The sequence below is a fragment of the Macrosteles quadrilineatus genome, unplaced genomic scaffold, assembly GCF_028750875.1.
Source record: "Macrosteles quadrilineatus isolate MER2022 unplaced genomic scaffold, UCM_ALF_1.0 Scaffold_8__2_contigs__length_117827958, whole genome shotgun sequence".
NCBI lineage: Eukaryota > Metazoa > Arthropoda > Insecta > Hemiptera > Cicadellidae > Macrosteles > Macrosteles quadrilineatus.
This window is the reverse complement of record NW_026542601.1, coordinates 4951520-4976427: the sequence shown is the minus strand read 5'-3', so window position 1 is coordinate 4976427 and position 24908 is coordinate 4951520. Positions and strand designations below refer to the sequence as shown.

The window sequence follows — 24908 nt, the reverse complement described above, 5'->3', positions numbered from 1 at the left end:
TACAATTTGCAATTTTCTAGTGAACAAAACCTCAACAAACAGTTTTACAACCCGAAACCTTTTCAGCGCAACGGCAAAAGTTACTTTTCGCACGGCAATTGACAATTTTCCAACCTGATGATGAAAAGCATTGATCATTGTCTAATAAATCTCCAAAACTCATTGCATCGGCAAATCACAAAGTCAAAAGTTGGAATTTGCAAGACGTAATGAGCCTAATGAAAGAGGAAGAAATGACATGTTGCTCTCCGTTAGAATCAAACATGGATGGTCACGGCATTGTCCCGTAATCATTGCCCAGAGCTGTGGGTCCAGGTAATCACAGCCTGTCTTCAGTCTAGTCCCACGATCGGCGCATTCGATCCCACTGACACAGTTTGGCCGTTTACGGACCTTAGACTGACCTTAGATCCCATACAGTTTACGGACCATCAGGGAGTTCACTGTTGGAATAGGAGCTATGAATGGAAATTGCACTGGTTACAGTGCTTCCCTATGAATCCGGTGTCCAGTTCAGTTCGAGAAATTTACCCAGCTGTTTTTAATTTATATTTTTGTAAAAGTGGTCATGGTAGGAAACAGCTGTTTATCTTAGTGACAAACATATACAAGACAGCTCACTAATAGCTTGATTCCATATTTGAAAATAGTTCAGTCCGAACATCGGAATAGTAATATAATGATGGAATTATTGGAAATTGGGAATTCTTTCTTGAAATGGATCTTTAATTTATCCACTTATTAACACTTTTTACGACCATGTGCAAAATTGAAATTAAATGTACATGAACATGATAAGTACTAACAGGTGTCCATCAATTTTTTGAATGAATGAAACATATTCATTCATTATTGGTCATTCTTTATTGAGGTAAACTTTGGACCTCATTGTAAATTCTTACAGATAGACTAAATTCGTTTCAATCAAAACTTGGATGATTTATTTTTGTTACATACTTTTTATGACTTGGGAACATGTGACAGGTTAATAGACTTTAGTGTCTTTTTTTGTCAATTTTCAAGTTTCTAAATTACAATGAGACCGTAATCATGTACGAGATGTTTTGTAAGAAACAGCTGTAACAACAGCTGATAATTAAATCATCTGGTTCATTGACAGCAAGCTAGCTGCCTCTGGCTCAGATGATTTGACACATCATTAATCACAGGGAAATAATCTTGGTAACTGACATTGACAGATTGATATATCGACACAAGACCAATAGGATTTGTTATTATTATGAGATAATCATCGTCATAAAAACACTTGACTTATCATGATGGTGACCTAATGTTCATGTGTGTAGTTGTTGAGTATGAAATATTATTATATATTTCATGGGGTTTTGCGTATACTTCTATAGTGATTTTTCGCGTAATTGAACAAGTTTTCAGCTTATCAAGGATTTTATAAACTTAATATTTAAAACCATATTTCTTAAACTGTCAAATGACATATTTTGAGTAACAAAAATGTTTGCTGTGCTTATAAGTTTTTATATATATTTTATATATATATATATTTTTTTATATTTACAAAGTAAACAAATATTTGTTGTAGTAAATGTTGTTGGGCGTATAAGCAATATCTGTAGTATAACGTACGAATCTAGAAACTTAATAATTGTTGATGAGTACGATTCCATTTTAACTGGATAAAACAGTTTGACAGACAAAAAACTGAATCTAGCTAAAAAATACGATTTCCAGAGCCAACTCTGTTTTATCATTAGTTACGAGTAAAAACCACATATTGGAAATAATTGAGTGAATTAACTATTAACTTTATGAAACTGTAACATGGAAAAACTTAATTGCTATAGGCAACTGAAATCGAGGCTAAAGTAAAACATCGTTATTTTGTGAAAGAGAGAAAAAAAAGAAAAAGGTCTTTAATAATTAACAGATTCAAGGCGAGAAGGCTGTGAGAAACACAAGAAAATCTGTTTCCAAAGCAATGACTGCATAATGCATTATGCTTTGTTTATTGGATCTTCAGGTATCTTTATATCCCTATCTTCCACTGGTTTGGAATATTGTTTCCTTAACAAGTACCCTTTGTGAAAACATTTTTTAACAGTTACCGTAAATAAATATAAATAATTTTGTAATGAACATTTTGAATTTCACATTATATTTGGTAAACCATTCTTTCACAATAGAAATTTGCTGCTAACGGTTTTAACCCTTATAAAGCAGTCTATAAGGCAGTGCAAACTAACAGCAGTCTTTTCTACCTCTTTCTTAACCCATGATACTAAATAAATCTCATACGCTCTTGTATTTTATTCCAAATTTGATTAAATTGAATATGTAGTTCTGTTACCTTTAGGTAGGCACTAAAGAAACGTTCCATCTATAATATGTAACGAAATAATACCTCTTTCTACCTCGAAGAGATATACTGTTTTGACTACAACCTCCATAATGGTTTGCCGTTATAATTTTACTAAAATTATTTCACAGTAATTATAATTACTGTGATTATATTTTTTTTAGCATGCCCATATGCTAAAACAATTGAGAGAAACATATAAAAAATGCTGCATATTGAAAAATTCGTTAATATAAAAAGACAACTGTATTCTACCACATCACACAGGCTATTTTGAAGATGGTTCAATAAAAACGAAGATTAATATTGTAAAACTAATAAAAATCATTAGAACGGCCTCTGCCTTATACAGTAATGTATCTACGGTAAAGATGTTAACGAAAATTGTGCACAAAAATACTTCTACAACGTTGTTAGCGGAATTAGTTAGCGGGACCAAATGATGTGCGTTTTTAGTAGATGGATTTTCTACGAATAACTGGACTAGAAGTGTTCCTAATTTTGTCTTTGGAGTTACTAAATAATCTTAACAGTTATTTTGGGAACGTTTTCAAGTACTGAATTTGAATAACTTAACTTTTTGATACTTATGCATACCTAATGTCTAAGTAAAACTTTAAGATATTTAACAATTAAAAGAAACCCGCTGAATACAGGTTACGCTAGTGACAAATGTTGCTACCTAACTATGATTAAATTACTCTCTATTTTCATCCAATTAGGAGCAAATTAGCCCAAATAAGTGTGATTAAGAGACCTACCGTGTAATTTTGGCACATTTGTTTGAGAGCGAATAAATCAGACTAAAGAGATGTGTTGAGCAATGTTAAACACATCTCGTCTGGAGTTTGAACCGGAGAGATTTTAACTTGAGAAAATTCAGGTCGACAGCTTCCTCAAGAGCTGTGAACTAACTACGACTGAAGCACTTGAAAAATAGTATTGGAGATTCTGAAATGATGAAGCATGAAAAGTAAGAAACGTAGGATTCTAATGATCAGCAACATTACAGTAACTAAGGTAAATTATTGTGATGGTTTACGTTTATATCAAATCACTTTTAACTTGCTAAAACATCGCCCTTTAGTTCATCATTCCCTTTTTTCCTTAGTATATTTTCAAATCATAGAGTTATTTGACCCGTTGTTCTATCATCTATAATGAATTCAATTCAGATGAAATGACTCTTTTCAATGATACTAGTCTTTTCTGAACATTTACAAATTATATAAAACAATATTTCATACAAAGAAGCTACTAAAAATATTTGTATATAAATATAAGAGAGACCCATGAAGATCTTACCAGTAAGGAACGTTAAGCATACACACAACCTAATCATATTACGTAAACATCTTACAGTCAACAGTTCCCGCCAAAAGCTACTTCAGTGGCAATTGAGGTTATGTTCTCGAGGCAATTTGGCGGGAAGTTCAACTTCATTACTGCCTAATTACTTCCAGACAAAGATTTGCTCTCCCCTCTGTAGGTACCCTAGAGCGTGTAATAATTAAAACCTTCCCCAAACCCTTGCTTCGCTGTCCTAAAGGTAAACTGAAGGCTGTGTTATTTTGATATACATTCGAATTGTGTTATTTTCGCTGGCTTTAAGTCGAAGTAACTTAAGTCGGAGTAATTTTTTCCGTAGTGGGACTCAAAGATTTATCACTCTTGATATTAGGGACTGATGTGAATGAGTCCCTGTATTCAGTGAACAATCAACTGCTAGAGTGAAATAAATTAACTCACTCCGTTACTCGAATTTAGATTAACTCCAATTGCAATAACTTAAGTTATCAGATGACTGGATAATTAAAGGGTTTGCTGCCTGGAAATACATATAATTATCAAATTGAAGATGTATAGAGGGCATTTCTATTTTGCGACATTTATATCCAGGCAGAAAAAGTACAGATTATTATTTTTCATAAAGTATTATACTTGGACAAAAACTTAATTAAAAAAAAAAAATATTTCCAACTAATGACTGGAAAATAACATCGAAGAATAGTTTTTGACAGAAAAATTTCCCCTGCTGAACTATTTTAATTTTTTGAAAAGGAATACTATTTTATTCGTATTATATATGCATAAACACTGTATTTTTAATCAAAATATAAAGCCAAATCTGTTAGTTACATTGAATTTCCCCCTTAAAACAAAATTATTAATTTGGTCAACATCAGTCAAACTTTACCAACATGAAACAAGTTACAAATGTATAAACTATGCAATAGACTGAGAAGTCTACTTCTACTATACTATCAAAACCAATGGTCAATACAAATAGACAATTGCCAATTAATTGTCTTTTCCGTTGTACACATTACAAGTACAATACAAGAACTACCCAGTCTGTTTACGTCGTTGGCGGTCGGACACGTACACACGGAAGTAGCGAAGAGATCGCTTCCTTTAATTGGACCATTCGTTAGTCGTAGAATTATGTCTTAATTACTTCAACAATCAGAAGCCCAGTGAACCGGACCAACCTCTGCAGTAGTGTGATAGTTGCAGCTAGTTTTGACTTTCCCGGACCAACCTCTGCAGTAGTGTGATAGTTGCAGCTAGTTTTGACTTTCCCGGACCAACCTCTGCAGTAGTGTGATAGTTGCAGCTAGTTTTGACTTTCGATTTAAATTTAATTTTGTTTTGTGTAAACAGTTTGTTTATTTTGTATTTTGTTTAAAAAGAATTTGTTGGGCTTTATTCATAGTTTTTTGCTAAAACTTTATTTTTGTAATTTTAATTGAATGTACATAGAGTTATTTGTTATTTGTGGTATGGGAAGTTCTTCAGTACAGAGATAGGTATTTTGGGCTGTAGAGCCCTATCAAATTTTTAGAGGAAACCTCAAGAACGTTATATATTTGTAAAATTATGAAAACATTGATTTAGTTTCCTAAAACTTGATTTAAAACTAGATTAACCTGTAAACTATTCAACAAGTGCAAGGCCTTTGCTAGAAGTCTTCTCTGAGTAAACTCGAACATTGAACATATACTATAATGTTAATAATTCGTCAGTGAAAATTCCATATATACTTTAATTAATTCCCTAAACAAGTAAATACCTCAAACGAAACGAACTCCCCAGCAGTCCAGCAGTTCACCATTTTCCACCAATTAAACAGTTAGAGCTCGTATAAAACGAGCTATAACGCATCGTGTAGTTTTTACCAACCTTATTTGCGGGGAAAGTTCCCTTTCTCTAACATTATAACGTCTATTATCCAGGGACTGGTTCAGTTTCCAGATATTATTGCGACCATCTAGCTGCAATTATAAGGCCATCATAGTGGTAGAAACTCGGACAGCAGATTTACAGATGGTGTTTGCGTGTTCTTTACTGTCTGTTGGCGTTCTCATTTGTTGCTTGGGTGTTGAAGGGTAAATAATAATTGTTTAGGGTTGAAATGTTCAACTTTTGATTATAAGTAACATTGACTTGTGGATGGTACAGTATTTATCACATACAGTTAGCTGCAGTACAATTAAAAATCAACTTAAGTTGGATGGGTCAACCACTGATTGTACTACAGTCTACAATTCTGTTTTATCTTTTAGTTTTTTTTTATGTGTCAATGTTACATGAAAATTCATATAGCTACAATAAACTTTTCTTGACTTGTAAATTTTTCAGTTTTCCTTTGTTAATCGGAAGATATTTTTGACATAAACTCAGTAGTTTACATCAGTGCACTCTGCAGGTTAGGTTAGGTTAGGTTAGACTAGGCTACGTTGGCTAGGTTAGGTTAGATTAGGTTAGATTAGGTTAACTTAGATTAGGTTAGGTTAGGTTAGGTTAGGTTAGGTTAGGTTTGGTTAGGTTAGGTTAGGTTAGGTTAGGTTAGGTTTGGTTAGGTTAGGTTAGGTTAGGTTTAGTGGCTCAATTCACTATGTTCATGTACAGTCCAAAACCGGCAAAAGATTTAACATGTAAATGGAAGTCTAGTTTTATTCATAGCCAAAGCAAGTAGCTTAAAGTATGTTTGAATCGATGTAAGACCATAAGCAAAGTCAGTAGTGTGAAGCTACTTTTGAAAATGAACTTGATCAAGACCACGACGCAGTTTTGTCCGCATTTTAGGCAGAATACGAATGCAAGTTGAGTGAAAAAATAGTGGGACGCTTTGTGCAACTATATTACTGACTAGAATAATTTTTTTTGCCATAACCATAATTAATATAAGATCAAATTATCAAGAACTGCTAGGTCAAATTTTGAACGATGATTTTTAAATAATCACCCTTCTACCCAGCCATAGAATACCACCTATACAAGCTATGCGTCACAAAACAAAACTTTACTCAGCTTCTCTATTTGTCAACTTGACTGAAATAAGTAGTTAAAACTTAAGATAATGAAACGTAGAATTTTCATGTGAATCTCTAGTCAAATATGTTAAGTATTTATTTTGAAAAATTGCATTACTTTTACTCATCTGTATGAACTAGCTGTAGACAAAAAGTTAGCTAGATACACATTACTATAGTTCGGCCGCTTAGAAAGCGACCTCCTCCAGCACTGGTTTAGCATTAGCGCGCAGGTCGTTTTCTAAGCGGCCGAACTATAACAACGTACCTGAGTTAAAAATACGTTTCTGTACTCTTACATTTGTGTGCGTGTGCAGTGGAGCTATATACATGTGTGTGTAGGTTTATTGTTGACTTAACGGATTTCACGCAGTTTGCACACATATAATTAATGTGCTAACTGTCAAGTATATATTTACATCCTTGCATGGTGATTTAACCGTATAAACGAATGACTTGACCATTTCCTTGTAGTTACTAATTTTTAACATGCATCATAAATAAAGTTGTGTTATTCATTAACACTGGTAATAATTCAGGTAGGTGTCATTTTTAGTATAGACTACGGTGAAGTAGGTACTAAATTTCTATGTTTTACCTGTTATCAATATAATGAAAAAGAGTTATGACCAGTTTTATAAAAAAACTTGATTCAATTGTGCCACCGATAGGGTGCTCTGCTATCAGAGGTTTATTTTCTCGAACTTTTTAATCACATCAAACTGAAAGGGCAATATATTGTAATCTATAGCATGTTATGTCAATTTTATTTAGCACACTCTGTGCAATGTCATTCATCTAGGTTTTTTTTTAGGAAAACAGCGTCTTCAGGTGATTTATATATTGAATTTCCATTACAATATATAAAGTGAACATTATCACTAACTTTTACCATAACTTTACTGTAACATACTCTCGTCATTATATACTAAACATGATTTTTTAGAGAATATTCGAATTAACCACAACGATAGTTTTGCAAAGTGGGAATTGAATTCAATAAAACAGTTCACTAGCAGAACCAATCTAGGAGAACATAACGTTTTGTACTTATCTGGCTTTAGTTAATTATATTATTGGACTCTGCCTTGATTGGTCCACTGGATCACTAGATGCCATAACTTTAGAAATACTGTACCTGTGGTATACAAGAGAATCTGTTCCAGTTCATTATTAAATACCAATAGAGTCCTAGGTTATACTAGACTATCTGATATTCCTATATGTCATTATTATACTAAACTAGTACTGAAACTTTCGTGGCGAACAACTGGGAAAGCTTTCTTTGATCATTGAACTTGTAATAAGTGGTGTTTAATGGCTAATAAAACAGCTGATCTTAGTCAACAAAACTACACAGATCTCCCTTCTATACTTCTCCTATAATGTTCAACTTAAAATAAACAGCTGGGTGGCGTTTCTGTGTTATAATTAAATGTCGTCACATAAAATACATTTATTTAGATATTAATTTTCATTGAATTTGTGATTTAAATTGATACTCTAATTCCAAAATATGTGTAATAAGTAAAATATTCAATTACTTTTAGAGATTCCAACAGATTAGTGGACAAGAGGCGTGCAGGTAAGTGACATGGCTCTTCCAGTGTTTCAAGACCGTTACACCGAGTAACCAGCACACTCTGGTGTTGACGGAACGATTAACACAGGCTACAATGACCTTGTAGACATCTACACACGTGCATAACAGAGGTCTAGTTCACGTGTTGATAGGTTGTGACAGAGCTAGGACACCGTAGTCACTATGGTGTCACGTGAAAATAGACCCATAAACATATATTTACACCTTATTTTTTAAGCTACTATTTTGGGTGCAGGCATATTACATTGCTGCATATAAGTATCGCCTCGAGGTAGTCAACTGCCCTATCTAGTATTATATGATTAAAGTGATACAGTAAAATTTGTGATCATCGCTTAAGGACATTAACAAAATAATAGTATTGGTATGGCACATTAAAATTAAGCTTGCTTAGAGTTTGTAAATTTGCTTAAAATTTATATGTATTAACGAATTATACAAGGGCTTTACTCCACAGGCCAGTATCCTTGAGAGCTCTGCTTTAACATGCTTTCAAAAAGAACAGCTGGTATATGAACTAGTATTATCCAGCTGTAGGAAAATGCTTTATGTAGGTGTTCTCAAAAACAGTTTCGTTTGATCAATGAAGAAATTATAATTTGGTTTAACCTATATTTAAATAAGGAGTACACCATCTTAATTCTGGGACATTAATACTGAATTTGCTAAGTTTGGACAATCAGTTGAAGTTGGACATTTTGTAAAAATCCAGCAAAGTTATAAATGAACCATTTTGCAGTTGTCATGCACAATTTACAATGTCTACGGTTTTTATTTTGAGATCTCCTTAGTATTTAGAATACACTGTCATTATTCAAGAAGTACCAAAAAGGTCCAGAACATGGTTAAATTTATTCAATCCAGACTTTTATTAGTTCGGATTTTTTGGGTCCCAATCCGGATTTGTGTGTTAAAAAAATAACCAATTCAATTAAAAAAAATATTTCATTAACATTTAACACATCTATAAGTTATTTATAACCATTGTTGATATAACTATCACACATATCTCACACACTAGGAAAACTTATACTTTACCTATTAACCTTGTACTTGCCCACTAAATTACCCAATATCACTTAAATGCGGAAACGCGTATGAAGGTCTCAGATACGATAAGTGGACATATAATACAGTGACCACATGCAATTTCACAATCCGACCATGAAGCTGGCTGTCGTCGTGTTGGCACTACTGGTGGTGGTGGGTTCCGAGCCACTGGGTCTGCAGGACGGTAGGGTGCAAGTTAGAGGGCTTCTAGATGGACTCACTGGGGGTAGCAGCCAGTGTATGGAGAAAAATCAAAGAGTAAGTTTTTTCTTTGGGTTATAATTGTGTTTGCAGTTGTATAAATATGTGGATACGTAAATTGACACTGGGTAATACAGTAGCCTAGATTGTTAAAAAATTAATATTTTAATTTTTCCTATTATACAGTTCTGTATAATGAAGAAATGAATGTTTTCTTAAAAATTTTGGCCCAAAAAGTGGCTTTAGAGATGATGTGTGTGTGTGTATATGTGGTTGTGTATTTAGTTATAGATCGACTAAGCCTTTGGCACCTCTGGGGTCCAATTTTGACAAAATTTGGTTTTTGAGTCCTAATCCATTGGGTTTTTGAATTTATAGTTTTTAATGGTTATTTTTTCATAAAACCTATAAAATTATAAAAAAATTGGATTTTCGCAATATCAGCTCGAATTATTTTTGATCACATTCTGCATGGTCTTTTTAACATTTTCTTTTAATTCCACCTATAATTCCAAAGTAGAGACAAGGAGACGATGAAAACATATTTTTATTTCCTGGTTCGCTGATATTGCCTTTTTTATGTTTTCCATTGCAACTTTTCATATGAATATTAATTCTCGACAACCAAATAACATAAAGAAATAATATACATTTTTTGTTGACAATTTAATTTACACTGAGGGTGAATTCCTTAATACCAACGAGTTCGTTATTGGTCCCCAATTTCCAAGATTATTTATCTGAAAATGTTTATAATATTTGTAATGGATGCCATTAAATATTTAAAATTGTTTTCCGACAAAAAAATATTAATTATATTTATTTATTTATTATTATTAGGCCTATTATTGTACTGTATAGTGTATTGGAAGATTTTATATAATTTGAACCATATATGAAGTTTATTCAGGAAGTTAAAAGTAATTGTGACAGATTCCAAAGATCCATATATTACATAATATATAACAATTTGAACAAACAATAATTCGGCTTATGAGAAATTTTAAATATCTTTCCGGCGTAGACTGCGGTAATATTTACTTCCCCTTTAAATAAATTTACTACAACTAGATCCACATTAGAATAACAAAATTTAATAATCAAAATTGAATAATCAAAAAATACGATTGAAATCATAAAATTTGAAAATTTATGGTGTTATAAAATAAGGATGAGTAGATGATAATAGTCTAATTATCGGTTTGTCAAACAATTACCTATGTTTAAGTTATCTTCTATTTTCCGTGTTATTCATATCAGGTGTGATAAACCGGCTATTACCTAAGTAAACATCTAGTTGACAGAAAAATACTCCTAATCATTACAACCAAGCCCGTTTGTAATTTGTTTAAAGTAGTTAACATAAAAAACTCCTTCATATCTTAATAGAAGCATATCGTATTTTACTTCCGCAATTCATCTAGACGCTAGATATTTTGTAAATAACTAATAGGTAATTATATGTTTTATTTATTCTCTTTTTTAATAATTTTTGATTAAAAAACTAATCAAAAAAATTCTGTAGCAGCTGTAGCAGCTTTTATGTCATGTCAACAACATCAGTGTTGAAAACCAAAGAAAAGATATTTTTGACAACCTGTGCCTACCTCATTGAACTATTTTATTTTTTATTAAAAATTATTTTTTTATTAGAAACAAATGAAAAATATGGTACCTACAGATGGTATGTCTACTTCAGTACCTAAAACCCAATGCTATTATCTAATATGTATTTTATTTGTTAGTGCCAAGGGGGGAACTGCTGCCCGTCCCTCGCCTGTCTAGCGCTCCCACTTCTCAACATCAACCTTTGCTTGTAACAGTAACATGATATCAGCCAATAAACAACAGCTTCACACATAATTTCTACTTTACTTCCTTGTTTTATGCCTTTCTTAGAAAACATCAATAAGTACCTTTATTCATGGAGTAGTTGTATGGGAAAGCACTTTTAAGGCAAGATAAAATGTTCATTGACTATTAAATATTTAAGTGAACAGACTTAAAAGTAAATGACACGAAACAAGCCTTTGCTAGTAATACGGAAGACGTGGAGACATTTAATTTTGTTACACTCAGAATGTTTGAAATGATTAAAAAAAAATGATAAAAGCAAATCCGTACAATGATTTTATGATAATGAAAAATTCAGGTAGAAATAAATGGAGCACCCACTTATAATAAACAATAACGGTAAAAAAATAGTTTAAAGTATCTAAGACAAAATGTACAGAGTCAATACAACACTTGAGGAATGTCTCAAGTGAAGTGGCTTACAGTGCATTAACAAATGAAAAACTCAGTAGAGAATTTTGACAGTGTGGAAATAGTTCAAATTGAAGAACCATTTTGCTTGAATACTACAGAGACCCAGTACACAAGATGAAGAACGAAGAATAACGAGACAATCTGTTTAAATTCCAAGTGGACAATTGTGTTCATACAAAGATTCCATGATATGAAAAACTGCAGTTCACCCAAATTGCACTAAGAAAGCATTAAGTAGGCTCTTATGATGAAGATTAGCGTAAAGAGTCTATATAATTGGACATAAAGAATGACTTAGATAGAAGACAATTAGTACAAAGAATTTTATGTAACAAAATTTGTACTCAAAATAAGAAAACTTTTAAAATGAAGTCTCTGACAGTCTAAGATGAAGACAACCCTTTTACAGAAGATAAAGTAAAATATAATGGAGAGAGACTATGGAGCATTCAAAACTAAGACGGAACCTTGTATATTTGACTATTAATACTACTAGTTAAAGTTGTTACTAGTTTTCTTTAATCAAAATTGTCTTAGTTGATGCGAGCCACCGATAGATTGTGCTGACCTAAATGACTGATTTCTGTGGAATATATGAACTTAAAAAAAAAGACAATTTAATGGAATGACTTATGGTGAGCTATAGCAACTTTTGACCCATCTACTTGGTCAGAAAATAAATAAATAAGGTAGAAAATGGAATTTTAGACTCTAGCGCATTCTGTGACTGGTTTACATAACTATGTTCTTTAAAAAAATTGCGACAACTGTTCCATATAGATGGGATGACTACTTCAGTATCCAATAGTCGATGCTTGTATCTAGGATAAAGAGTAGTATAACACAAGGGATATCTAGGATGAAGACCAACTTTTTGTATACAAGATGACATGAAATGAAGACAATGGCGGCTACGATAAATACACTCAAGATAAAGAGCTTTATAAAGTGAAGACAGTGTATAGAGAGTTCAAGATGAAGACACAACCATCCAGGCCCATGACCCCTGACCCTGCGTAATATTTATATAGTACGTAGTCATTACATGTACAACCTCCAGTTGAGGTCTAACTCACCTTTGACCTCCTCCTCGCGTATTAAACAGCCATTGTGCCTGGTAAGGGTCTTGGCCTAATCTCAGTAAGGATGTTCTCAGTTTTGAGTATTACATTTGAGATATGGAGTAGAAAATAGATTAAAGTACTTTTTACAGATTTTTCAATTTATTTTAGAGCATTTCTAAGTGTGAGATTATTTTTGATTTGAAACTTTTTAAAGCAGTTGAAAATTTTTCTCCACTGATCAATTTGTTTTAGCACAAGAATATTTTGGGAACCCTTGTGTCCGTAGAAATAAACAGTTTAAACAATTCATAATTTTTATTTGTGTTCAGCTTAGCAATAGACTCCTGTACCAAAGTTTTAAGCTAGTTTACTTTAAAATCGAACTGTAAAGCATTGTAAGCTTCCAGATTTCAAAAATCGTGTTATCTTGTACTGCACTTTGTACATACTAAATCGGCAAAATTGCTCGATCAAGATACCGAATCCCTAGTGCATCTCACAGAATGCAATCTAACCTCCATCGAATTATGAATTTACGATGCAGGAAAATCCAACAACCTCTTGTACAAGGAAATGTTTAGGTACCGTGAATGCTAATTAAATATGTTCCCTATAAAATGCTAAGTGAATGTATAACCCTGGTTGTGTCTACGTTCTGTCGCTTGTCGAAGGACCATTTGGAGTTTTATCCCCCATTTTATTGGCCTAGGACCGGTTGGCCACTTAACAGCACAAGTTTACAGCTGTGATCGGAGAACAGCCTGCAGACCTGCAGAAGAGTTGTGCAGAACTGTGCACTGTGCGTGTGCAGAACCGCTTCGGCAAGTGGTGTACATGGGATATTTTAATCTAATGGAGGTGAGTGTGGAATGAAATGGTTGATCTGTGTTTGTATTTTACTGTGAGATCTACCGTTTCATCAGCCACGATAAATAAATGGATCGATCATGGATGGCTAGGTCTAGTTTAGAATCATCAGTAAGTTGCTGACTTTCTGATCAAGTTGATTGATTGTAGAACTCTTTTACTTATCAAAAAACAATTGGATACAGAAGACAAAATCAGATTTACTACAAATGCATCTAGGTGTCCCTCAGGGTTCTATTTTGTGCCCTATTTTATTTATAGGCTACATTAGAAACCTCCCAAATGCATTGACTGAGTCAGTTAGTACATTAAGTATATATGCTGATGATGTCAATCTTAAAACTTTCTTGTAATTCAATTACTGATGTTAAAAATTCTACTGAATTGGAGCTCAAAAGTAATGAACAATTCTTAACAATCAACAATTTAACACTAAATACAAACAAGACAAATTTTGTTCTTTTTCATACAAATAAGATAAAAAAATATAAAACCCTTAAAATTACTTTAAATAATAACCCGATCAATCAAGTGAAATCAACCAAATCTTTTGGCTAGATAATAATTGCCGAACATCTAAATTGCAATGGATATATTAAGTATTTGGATGGTAAAATTAATTCTGACTTGTTTGTTTTAAGATCAATAGCTTATCTCTGTGATTAAGATGTGTTAAAAATGATATACCACTCGCTTATAGAATGTCATATTGGTTATGGAATCGAAATTTACGGTGAGACAGCAACAAACATTTTAACTTGAAAGATTTGAAGAAGGTTTCAAAACTACAAAAACAGGCCATTACAGTGAAAGATACACATTAAGGATAAGAAGTCGGTGAAAAAGATAAAAACAACCCTAATTTTCGAAGAAACTAAAATCAATCTGGCTCCCTATATATAATAGATGAGTTTCTAAATAAAAAATGAATTAGCTATCCATCCTAAAATAGTTGTCAAATTGTATGGTTAGGTTTTTTTTTAGATTAAATTGTATAACCAATATTGTATGCTTTGACACTATTCATGGAGCCTATATAAAATGCATAAAGTGAATAAAGCTAATTTGATTGATTAGCGAGCTCGATCACAAATTAACCCCTAGCTATCGAAATAGCTAAAACACAACATTAAAACAGACTAATACTGGAATGTTTGTTTGGTCAAAAGAATCAGGATAAAAGAAACAACAGGAAACAATTAATACCTTGTATATTACAAACACAATAACAACTAAACACAAACAATTTACACGCTTACGACTAGAACAACTAGTTCTAGTTAACCATAAAAATATATTTGATTTACAATATGGAAGTCTTATAAATATTTATTTAACATGAATAAATAGGTTTCTTACGACAATGTAAGAAAGAATAAATAAATACACTTAAATTAGTAAAACTAAATCTTAATAGTCCATAGAATCTAATTTCATTTCTTATGGCTAATAAGTTACTTTGAAAATGATTAATACTTGTTAAATATGCTTACATGTTCTAAAAAAGTTACTATTTTGAAATTTTGTTGTATAGAATAATTAGTTTTAGTTGTACTAATGATCGTTCTGATATAACTTAAACTACTTAAACGTGAATGTTGAATTACATCATACTAAAATACTACGAAAAAAAGAAGGCCTATTGTACAATAATAATATACAAAGATTTCAATATGAACTACATACATAATAAATATACAGCTACATACAACATGTCACTCTAAACTCTCATACTTGACGTTCTGTACCTAATCTCTAATCATGAAAATACCATTACTGTAATTGAAATCTCGTGTTATACCACATCGAGCTTCAAATTTACATTAGTAACCATAAACAATATCAACATTAATGTTACATTTTGGAATTTAATGAACAGTATATTATACCTTCTAATTATTATGTATTCCTATGCAAAATTATTATTAAAATATCTGCATTGTATGTTAATATTTATTCTGAAATAAAGAAAAAGAAAAGATCAGCATAGGTAGTTACATTATTCATTCATCTAACCACGTTTGAAAATATAAAAAAAACCTGCGAAACTAAAAATATATTTGCGTATTCCCCGATAATTTACTATCCGTACCTACTATTCCTGGGATTTCCGAACCTGCTATAAACATCTGGAGATGTAAAAAGAAATCTAGATTTTGTTAAACTTTCGAAATGTTTTCAGTAGTGCGATGGGTCGATAATCCGCCTCGCGAGGTCAAGGCCTTGCCAAGGTCACAGAACTAGTTCCTCCTAATTGCTTCAATCTTGCTCCCGGAATTGAGCTTCCACTTTCCCCATCATTAGACTCCAGACGCCTACAATTTGCAGGAGTCATTTTTCCAACCTTTGGCTACGATTCCACAAATCGCGACCGTTGACAGACCACAATTACCATTAGGTGTCGAGAAAGGGATAATGCCTATTGACAGGTCCATTTCCATTCGATCGTTGGAATTAATTTCAAAAGGAGCCGACAAGGAATTATTGTTGTTAGATTTTTGTCAATTAGTTTGTCAATTTCAAAGGGTTTTCAAAAGAGATTGTAAAAGAGTTGCAAAAAATTGAAGAATTAAAAATTTTTGTAAATTATTGAATATTTTTAAGAATGTTTTTATCAAACAGAATTGTCTATTTTACAGTACCGGTACTGTACATTTTAAAATCAACACTCATAGTTTTTTCGTAAGTGTGACAAAGATTTTTGTCTCACAACAAAAGTCCTCAACATTCTCGTAATCAAGGATAGAAATTTGTCAGGGCATCAGCGTAGAGTGAATTGTAAGCATCCCTCAGCAAGTAGATATCAGTAGGTCTTCCGTTGAAGACGTAAGGACCTTTGTCTAAAGTAGTGATGGGAGAATCCTTAGGTGGGGACGATGACTGACTGTAACCCAGATCGTTTTCGAGTGTGTACACTCCAGTTGGCTTCCCGTTGGAGACGAATCTGACAGGCACGTTGAGGAATTGTGAGTCAGGCCTCCTCTGGACTACCGGTGGTGGCTGAAGAGTTGGCGGGTTGGAGACGTAGCCGACCCCGGGGATGTAGATGTAAGGGGTAGGTGGAAGCCGTATGTAGTAGATCGGAGAGTTTCCAGGTTTCTTCGACCCAGGACGCATCCTTGAAAGGATTTCGTTCTCCTCGTTTTCCCCTCCTTCTGAGTAGGTGGCTGAAGCGAGAGCGGCTGCAAGGGCATCCTCGTACTGGAGAAGCCCTGAGGGGTCAAACATCACGGGGTTGTTCATATACGAGGGCTGGTAGTAGCCAAGGGCTTTGCCCCTTCTGTGATCTGAGGATTTTTTGGGTTCTTCAGGAGTTTCCGTTTCTCTTCTGAATCTCCTTGGAAATGCTTCAACTGCGAGCGTCATCGCCAGTACCAGCAGCCACATTTTGTACATTTCTGGAACAAAAATAGTACATTTTAACAAATAGCTGAGAAAAAGTACAACTGTTACTCTTTTATAATCCATATTTTCTAGCCCCTGAGCTGGTTTTATAACTAAATTGAAATATCACCTTCGTCAGCCAGCTCCTGTATTGTTGCCAAAACGGCCGTTTCAGCACCACTGTGCCATCATCAGACTGTTCTGCCAGATAACGACGCCTTTTGGCTGAACAGTCTGATGATGGCACAGTGGTGCTGAAATGGCTGTAACGTTGATAACAATATAGGAACTGGCTGACGAAGGTAATATTTAAATTTAGTTATTCTTTGATAAAAATAACTCTGACCATGAAAACAGGTGGACATCATAAAGCAAACTAACAACAATATATGCTATACTAAATAGGCTAAGTACTAGTCTTAAAGAAAATTTTGGGTTGGTTGTATTGTGTAGTTAGTATGGTAAGTACCATAATGTAGCTTGAATCAGCCAATTAAAAATGTTTAACGATAAGACAGATACTGTTGTATTGTGTAGCATCATTGCCATGACACACTGAATCCGTTCCTGTACTTGTGGTTCTGCTGCAGCAGATTCCTCATAGAACACAGTTGAATGGTCATCGTATTTCCTTCATATTATAAGTCACCTCAAAACATTAATATGGAAATGTAACTTCTAGTATTGCAGTGTAATTATTATGTTCTATGTTACTGAATTTGTCTATGCACAATTTTCATGAATATACATTCATAGATGTCCATACACTATACAGAAAAAAACCTGTAAAATATTCAACGAGATGGGAGCCGATCATTTTACTAAACAGAAGTTGACCAAGAAATACAATTTTGAAGTGAAGGATTTCCTTTTTTCAGGGCTCAAGTGTTCAGAACTTTGTCATTCCCATATCCCAGAATTTCTGGATGCACCAAACAAACAGCGTGTACAATTTTCACACCAGGATTTTACCACCTCATCTACAGGAGAACAGGTTTTCAAAGACGTTCCCTATTTGGAATTTATTAGTTGTTTAATGGTCCCAATAACCCCTCCCGAAGGCTCCGAAGATTTCCGAAGACAGACGGAATTTCCCGATCTCTCTATGGCGGCATTCTTAGTCGACATTCTCTGCAGTATTTACAGCCCATTGTTGCTAATTGTGGCAATTAATTCTGCCCCTTTACGGCACTTGGCAGCCGGTTACGCTAGAAACAAACCTCGCTAAACTATAAATACTTTTTGCATCGTTGGTTTATATAGGAAAAACATTGAAACTTAGTTATGCTTTTACTATGAGTTACCAATTTGTCTTTGCCGCTTCTGAAATCTCTGGATTTTAAGGCTGTTTTGAAGTTTTAGCAATTTTCACCTCTGCCAAAATGTTTTAAAGTGAACTGTTTTGTTTGGTAAAACTCAAACAAAGCATCATATAGCATAACCTTTATAGATTAAACATATCACATGGTTAGTTAATTGGTTTTATTTTACTTCTAATATTAAGTTTGGGTACTATAAACCCCTTATTCACGTAATTTTCTTGACACAGTTTTAGGAAAGTAATCTTTTAAAACAACTGAATGTTGAGTAGTTCCTAATATAACGAAATCTATCTAATGCAATCAAAACGAGTAAACCATACACATTCAACATTAACTTATGGCATCCTTGTGTTCAGTCTATCACTGATGTGCAGTTTCTATTCTTTTCCATCAAGTGAAATGAATAAAGTCACCTTTAAACCAACCTATCAGTTTCATTTCTTTAATTTCAATACCCCAAGATATTTGCATATTTGTTTGAGGAGTAAATGTTGCATCACATAGGACACGATACAGGAGTCCATGATACGTTTCAATCTGTGATAAAGAACTTTTATTGCAATTTCTTTGGAATTAAATTCACTCGGCAACAACAATCCAAAGTGCGTATCTCAATACGAAGACGAGGGTTTGAATGAGAACGGCTTTGCCAATGCAAAATATCAGCCCTTTAGCAAATCAAAGGACATCCAATGGTCACATATTCTTAGGTCCAGTGACAAACCACAAAGGAGCATCTGAATTTCTCAAAACTATACCATTAAATGAACTAATAGAAAAAAATTGGCTGTATAGAAATGATGTACATAATCAAACCCTTTTACATGACCACTATTCTCCAGTCCAACTGAGCCAGACTGTTTGGTGATTCAGGCATCGGCAGCTCAGTGGTAAACGGTACCGCCGCAGAGATCCGCCTCGGTAGTCCTGATCCTTCCCTTTCCTGGAGACTTGATTTGTGCCTGAGAGTTCATAATGAATCACGCCAGTTCCCACACCTCGAGCGCTTTCAATCCTTTTATCCTTAGATCCTTCAACCCTTCCTATTCTGCAATTGTCGCCCATCCATCTTCCAGGACTCGGTGAAGGATGAATGCGTGATTTGCTAATCTGAAAATCTGTACTAATTGGGTCTTTGGTTTGTTGAGGATTTGTTAGGTATATAACGTACTTCATTGCATGATAAAATATAAAATTGGCTCGTTATCATAATTTTGAGTAGGGATTCAAAAACAGTAAATTTATTTGGTCTAAACAATATATTTCAAAGCTAACTGAAAAAGACTATATTTCAAAGACTCCTATGAAAAATAGGATTTCTCCCCACCTCTGTAGTCCTAATTTCATTGAAATTACACCAATTCCATTATAAGCTCGAAATAATCGTCCCTTATAATATGAATACATATGAATACAATACATCAAAATAAATTAATTACAAATCAGAAATTACCTTTTACACATCAGAAAATATTTTGTGAAGTTAAACGAATAAGATAGTTGTGCAACAAGCTGTCCTTCATAATGTTTAGTCAAGCGTGGAAATTAATTATTTAGGAAACAAATGAATATTATCATAGATTACCAATGCTATATGGTATATAGTCAATGCTATTACATCCTGGTAATGCATTGGATCTGATGTAGCCAAAAGGTACATGCAGAGCAGATGAGATAGAATCTGGAGAAATGGTTAGTCAGTAATGTAAATGATTTAAATTATTTTAACAGAAAATTACATGTATAATAAAGTCTACGGTTACTAAATATAAATCACACAGATAAGGTTTCAAGGAAAGGGTGTTACGTGTTGCATATGACTAAATATTATCACAAAGAAGTGATATTTTACTATGTTTTTTCAAAATATGTTTGTGCAAGATTGTTGATAACACTACAGAAACGATCGCATAGTTTTTACGAACTATCATGACACTGTTTAAAATTTTTAACCATCTTCAAAGAATTATGCTCTGCTCTCTCTGAAACTAGAAGTGTAATAGGGAAATATCACGAGTCATCATCGTCATATATGAAAATCCCTTGACTCATTATCTATATTTTCCTGGTGGGAAAAATGTACTGGGTACACACTTTTTACCGTAGAGCCAAAACAATCCTGCAATTTCAAGTACCCTGGTGAGGAAAAGAAGGAAGTAGAAACTCGGAGGAACCTACTGCTTGAACTATTTAAATATTTTTACATTCTAATGGCTGTTGATGGAAGGGCATGTGAATGTCGTCATCGTTTGAGTGATCTATACTTTTCTCGTTGTCCACATAGGTAGATCTGAGCGTAATGTAGGATATAGACTGTCCGGCCATGAAATAATCACATGGATAAAAGTCTTTAGTGATGGCTTTGAATCCATGACTCCAGAAGAGAGGTTCCACGTTCTATAAGCTATGTGGAAATTCCGAGACCTGGTGCTCTGGAATCGATATACAGCTGTAGTTCTACAAAAAAATTATGGAGAAGGTCTATTATGAAGATATATCCTTCCGTGTTAATCAACTCCCGTCACCTAGAGCTGAACCTCTGCAATAATCTCTCAGATTCGTAAAATTAAATTGAACAAAATGTATTGAGAAAGTCGCTTTCGAGCTGCCCACTATGCTGCACATTCAAAATCATATTCAGGAATTCTTCAATTGCAACTTGAACATTTCAATCCCATACAGAGACGAATGAACCTCCAGTTGTATGAATGGTCGGCGACAATGACAGACTACGACCTTGACAGTAGCACATTGGCGTCGTTCACGATGGAAAAACTGGCCAATTTCCGACTGTTGACCGAGAGGAGGCAGCGGCGGCGAATTCAAATATGGCTTCCAGTACAGCTGTGACGTCTTTGTACTATCTGGGATGTGAAGACATTCTTGGTCAGTTTCAACGATTATATTGTATATTGATTACTGGGCAAAATACTCGGTTAGTATCTTGAAAAAACGAATCAAGTACTTACACGGTTAGGAGCATTATTTTATTGTTCATTGAAAACTTATTACGTTGAATACTAAGAATATTTTGCTGCAATTTTTGTGTCTTAAACTATTTATTTTTTGTACATTGAACACTTATTCTGAATATTAATTGCTCGGTTGGTTAAATATATATGTATCTGAGTATATTGATTACCTAGTAATCAAAAGGTCTCCGGTTTGACGAAAAAAAACCCGGTAGCTTTTTTATGAAACTGCCCGTCTGTCATTGAATACAGCTTAAAGTGAAACCGAGTGAAGAAAACCACTGATCTTAAAAGTTAGAAACAAAGCTAGTGTACATCACCGTCATCCTCTCAATTTTACTCTCTATAGAAATTACAACAACAAAATTATGGCTAATCGTATTGACTTTTGTATGAAAGACTAAATAACGAATGGGTATTTATTTTGATTAATTTGGTACCACTATTTCAAGATCAATGCCATTGAAAAAGAAAGTTTTGTTTAAAAGTAGAAAAAGCATACTAAAATTAGATTGAAAGCCACGTTACAGGCAATAGGTGATTCTGTTTCAAACGTCTTATACCGATATTTGATCGTTTTCATTAATACTCTTAAGAAAAAAGAAGAAAAACGTATAACATAACCATAAACATATTTCACCTCTGATCCAAAAACACGACAAACAAACATTACAACAGATGTTGAGGCCTAAAAGCATTTTTAGGAAAAATCCAGGACGAAAAACTTTTAGCTGAAATTGGTACATAAAGCCGTACACTTAAGCCAAAATTTTACCTTTGATTAATACCACTGAGCTTTTATCATAATGATTGAACTCGTCGAACGATTTTCCATCTGTCACATCCATCTAGCCCGCCACCGGGAAGCACCGGTGTTTTAACCCAACGACGTCCAGTTTTTGCCCAGAGCTGATAAAATATTCCCGACAACCGTGCTATTACAGCGCCATAAATGTAGCGCTGCTGTTAGGTTAGGTTTACAGCTGGCAACAATGGACCGATCAGCTGTTACTATCAATCTCCCGCGCTCGCGCTCCCGCGTCTGCGGACAGACCATCGGCGACAATTATGGTTTGTGGCCAGTAAAGTAGGATTGTAAAAAGTGCTGATTAAGGTTTGTAATGTCATAACGAGTTTGTTAATGGTTTCGAAGGATAGTTTGTCTATATGCACTTGGTGTCACATAATTGTTTTGGTATCACGGATTGGTAAAGATTTTGGATACCACTGTAGCAGCAAATATGCAAACAAAGTGACTTTTTTTAGGACCACAACAAAACTACCTTAACGCTTAGCTATGCACCTAATATAGACCATTGACTCTATGAGTAATCAAGCTGTTAGGTAAAAAAATTAATATATCAGTATTTTCAATAGCCATTGAATAATTTTTGAATCTATCGTCCACTTAAAAAATTTGAATGCATCTTTTCCATTCCATGATTGGTTATATAGCTTAATTTCCTAGAAGGGACTTATTGTTGGGAAATTGTTATGTTTTTCTTAACACGTTAGCTACCGCAATAGTACTATTTTTTATTTATACACAGCGACGCATATATGGGTCGGCTGGTCACATTGAAATAGACTGTGTCGCATATTTGCGTCGATGTCCCAATGTTACTAAAACCTATTAAATCTTAGTAACGGTCTATTTGAAGGCCCAGAATTTATTCTCTGCAGTGGTCTACATGGATGTCTGTCACATGTGTGCGTCACTTCGTCTGGGGATATGATGATGGGCATATGATAGTTGGCAAAACTGTGTTTTGCTGCATCACTGGCCCCTGGTCTGTGTGTACTACCAAGGGACATCCGTCCTAGATTTAATATTAATATGTATACCTTGGTTCATGGCAATGACCCTAGCGTCGCATCTGTGGCAATCGGTAGCGAACGTGTTATGTCTCACAATGTGTAATGTGTCTTTTTGTATTTATTTATACTTTACATTGGTTGCAGTTTTACACAATTTATTTTGCACCCTACAAGTGTACACTAGCCCCTATCACGTGACACATATTCCCGCCACTTCCATATGTAGACTCCCGCGGATTCCTCTCTCTTGTCTGGTAACCTCTGACCTGACCATGTATGGGAGATGCGTGCTGCCTACAGCGCAAGCGACTCGTGGTCCGTTACGGTACTGAGCAAGCGCAAACGTGCGCATAGATACATGAACAAGCGTTGTAAATCAGCTGATTGATGAATCATGCCAAATGGCAAATCGAAAAGCGACGCGACGAGTAGCAAACGAGAAGCAGGTGATGTATGAAAATCATCGTCGCGTTTACTGATACAGTATGTTAATTGGCCACTCCTCGACATCATATTAGGAGGGGTACGATTAACAGCCTTCAAGTATTGAATTAATGAAGACGCTCTTACCCCTTCCTTAGATAGTGCGAATAAAGAAAGGATATATTGATATACTAGTAGAGTGTGTCCTTCGTACGGGATTGGAAAAAGTATAAAATGCTTATTGCAGTTATACTCAAGCTATGCGTTTGCAATGGGGGTGGACACGATTTGATAAAATTTGCTTCTTTAAATTTACGGTATATAGTACACATCTACCATAGCCATAATATTCTACCACCTAAACAATAGAGAAAAATAAATTATTAAGGATTCGTGAAATATCACAAATGATTCATGAAATTAAAAACATAAAAGTAACTGCAAACAATCCTACTTTGACAGATCTCATTGCATATCATAGTTTTTTTTTGCTTAGTTCAAATTAGCTGTTTCCATAAGTGCAAAAAAAGTAATATTAGTGCACCCCGTTGGTAAATCTTATAACTTTTAATGCTTTTTGTATACCATAGAACCAAATTTTTAAGTTGAAACAGCTGACTAAATTCTTTTATTCCCTTTAAATATGAATACACATAAGGTTAACATGGGGAACCACAGACCCACTGGGGCGGAGCCCGAAAGGATATTTGAGATAAGAATATGCCTATTATGTTAATCAGGAATGTGAGCTATCATGCCAAATTTCAGCCTAATCTGTCCAGTAGGTAAGGCGTGATTGAACTTCAAACAAACAAACTTTCACAATTATAATATTAGTAAGACTAGTTAACCGCCCGTGCTCCGCCACGGGAATATTGTCAGCAATAAAAGAAATAATAATTTTATCAAATGCTTTTTATCTTTGTATTTTATTTAGGGGTTGTTTAATTTTTTACATGAAATAGAACTGATAGTTTGCCTGTATAAACTATTTTATGTTAATCAAACCGATATATTATTTAAACCAAATGAATGTTTTATATTAATTCGAGTTTCATTTGAAAAATAAATAGTATACGAACTGGGCAATGCTGATAACCTAATAAGTAGCTATTTATGCTATTTAGATAATTTGCTCAAGTATATTCCTATATTCGTCGTTTTTTTAAATTACATTTGTTACATTTGTTGTATGGAATAAAGATAGTCACTTAGCCTACATGTAAATCACGCATCAGCAGTTGGTCGCATTTCACGAATCTTTGACCCATACTGTGAGTAAAAG

The 24908-nt window shown here is 34.0% G+C and overlaps 1 protein-coding gene across 1 annotated transcript in view; it reads right to left on the bottom strand.

Annotated features, from left to right (window-relative positions):
- Positions 1-16415: 16415 nt before the first annotated feature.
- Positions 16416-24908, bottom strand: part of LOC129001796 (uncharacterized) — a 32690-nt gene continuing 24197 nt past the window's right edge. Inside the window, exon 3 of the mRNA XM_054429238.1 lies at positions 16416-17102. Coding sequence (XP_054285213.1) covers positions 16441-17100 — 660 coding nt within the window. The 5' untranslated portion in view covers positions 17101-17102 and the 3' untranslated portion in view covers positions 16416-16440. The remainder of the gene's footprint in view (positions 17103-24908) is intronic.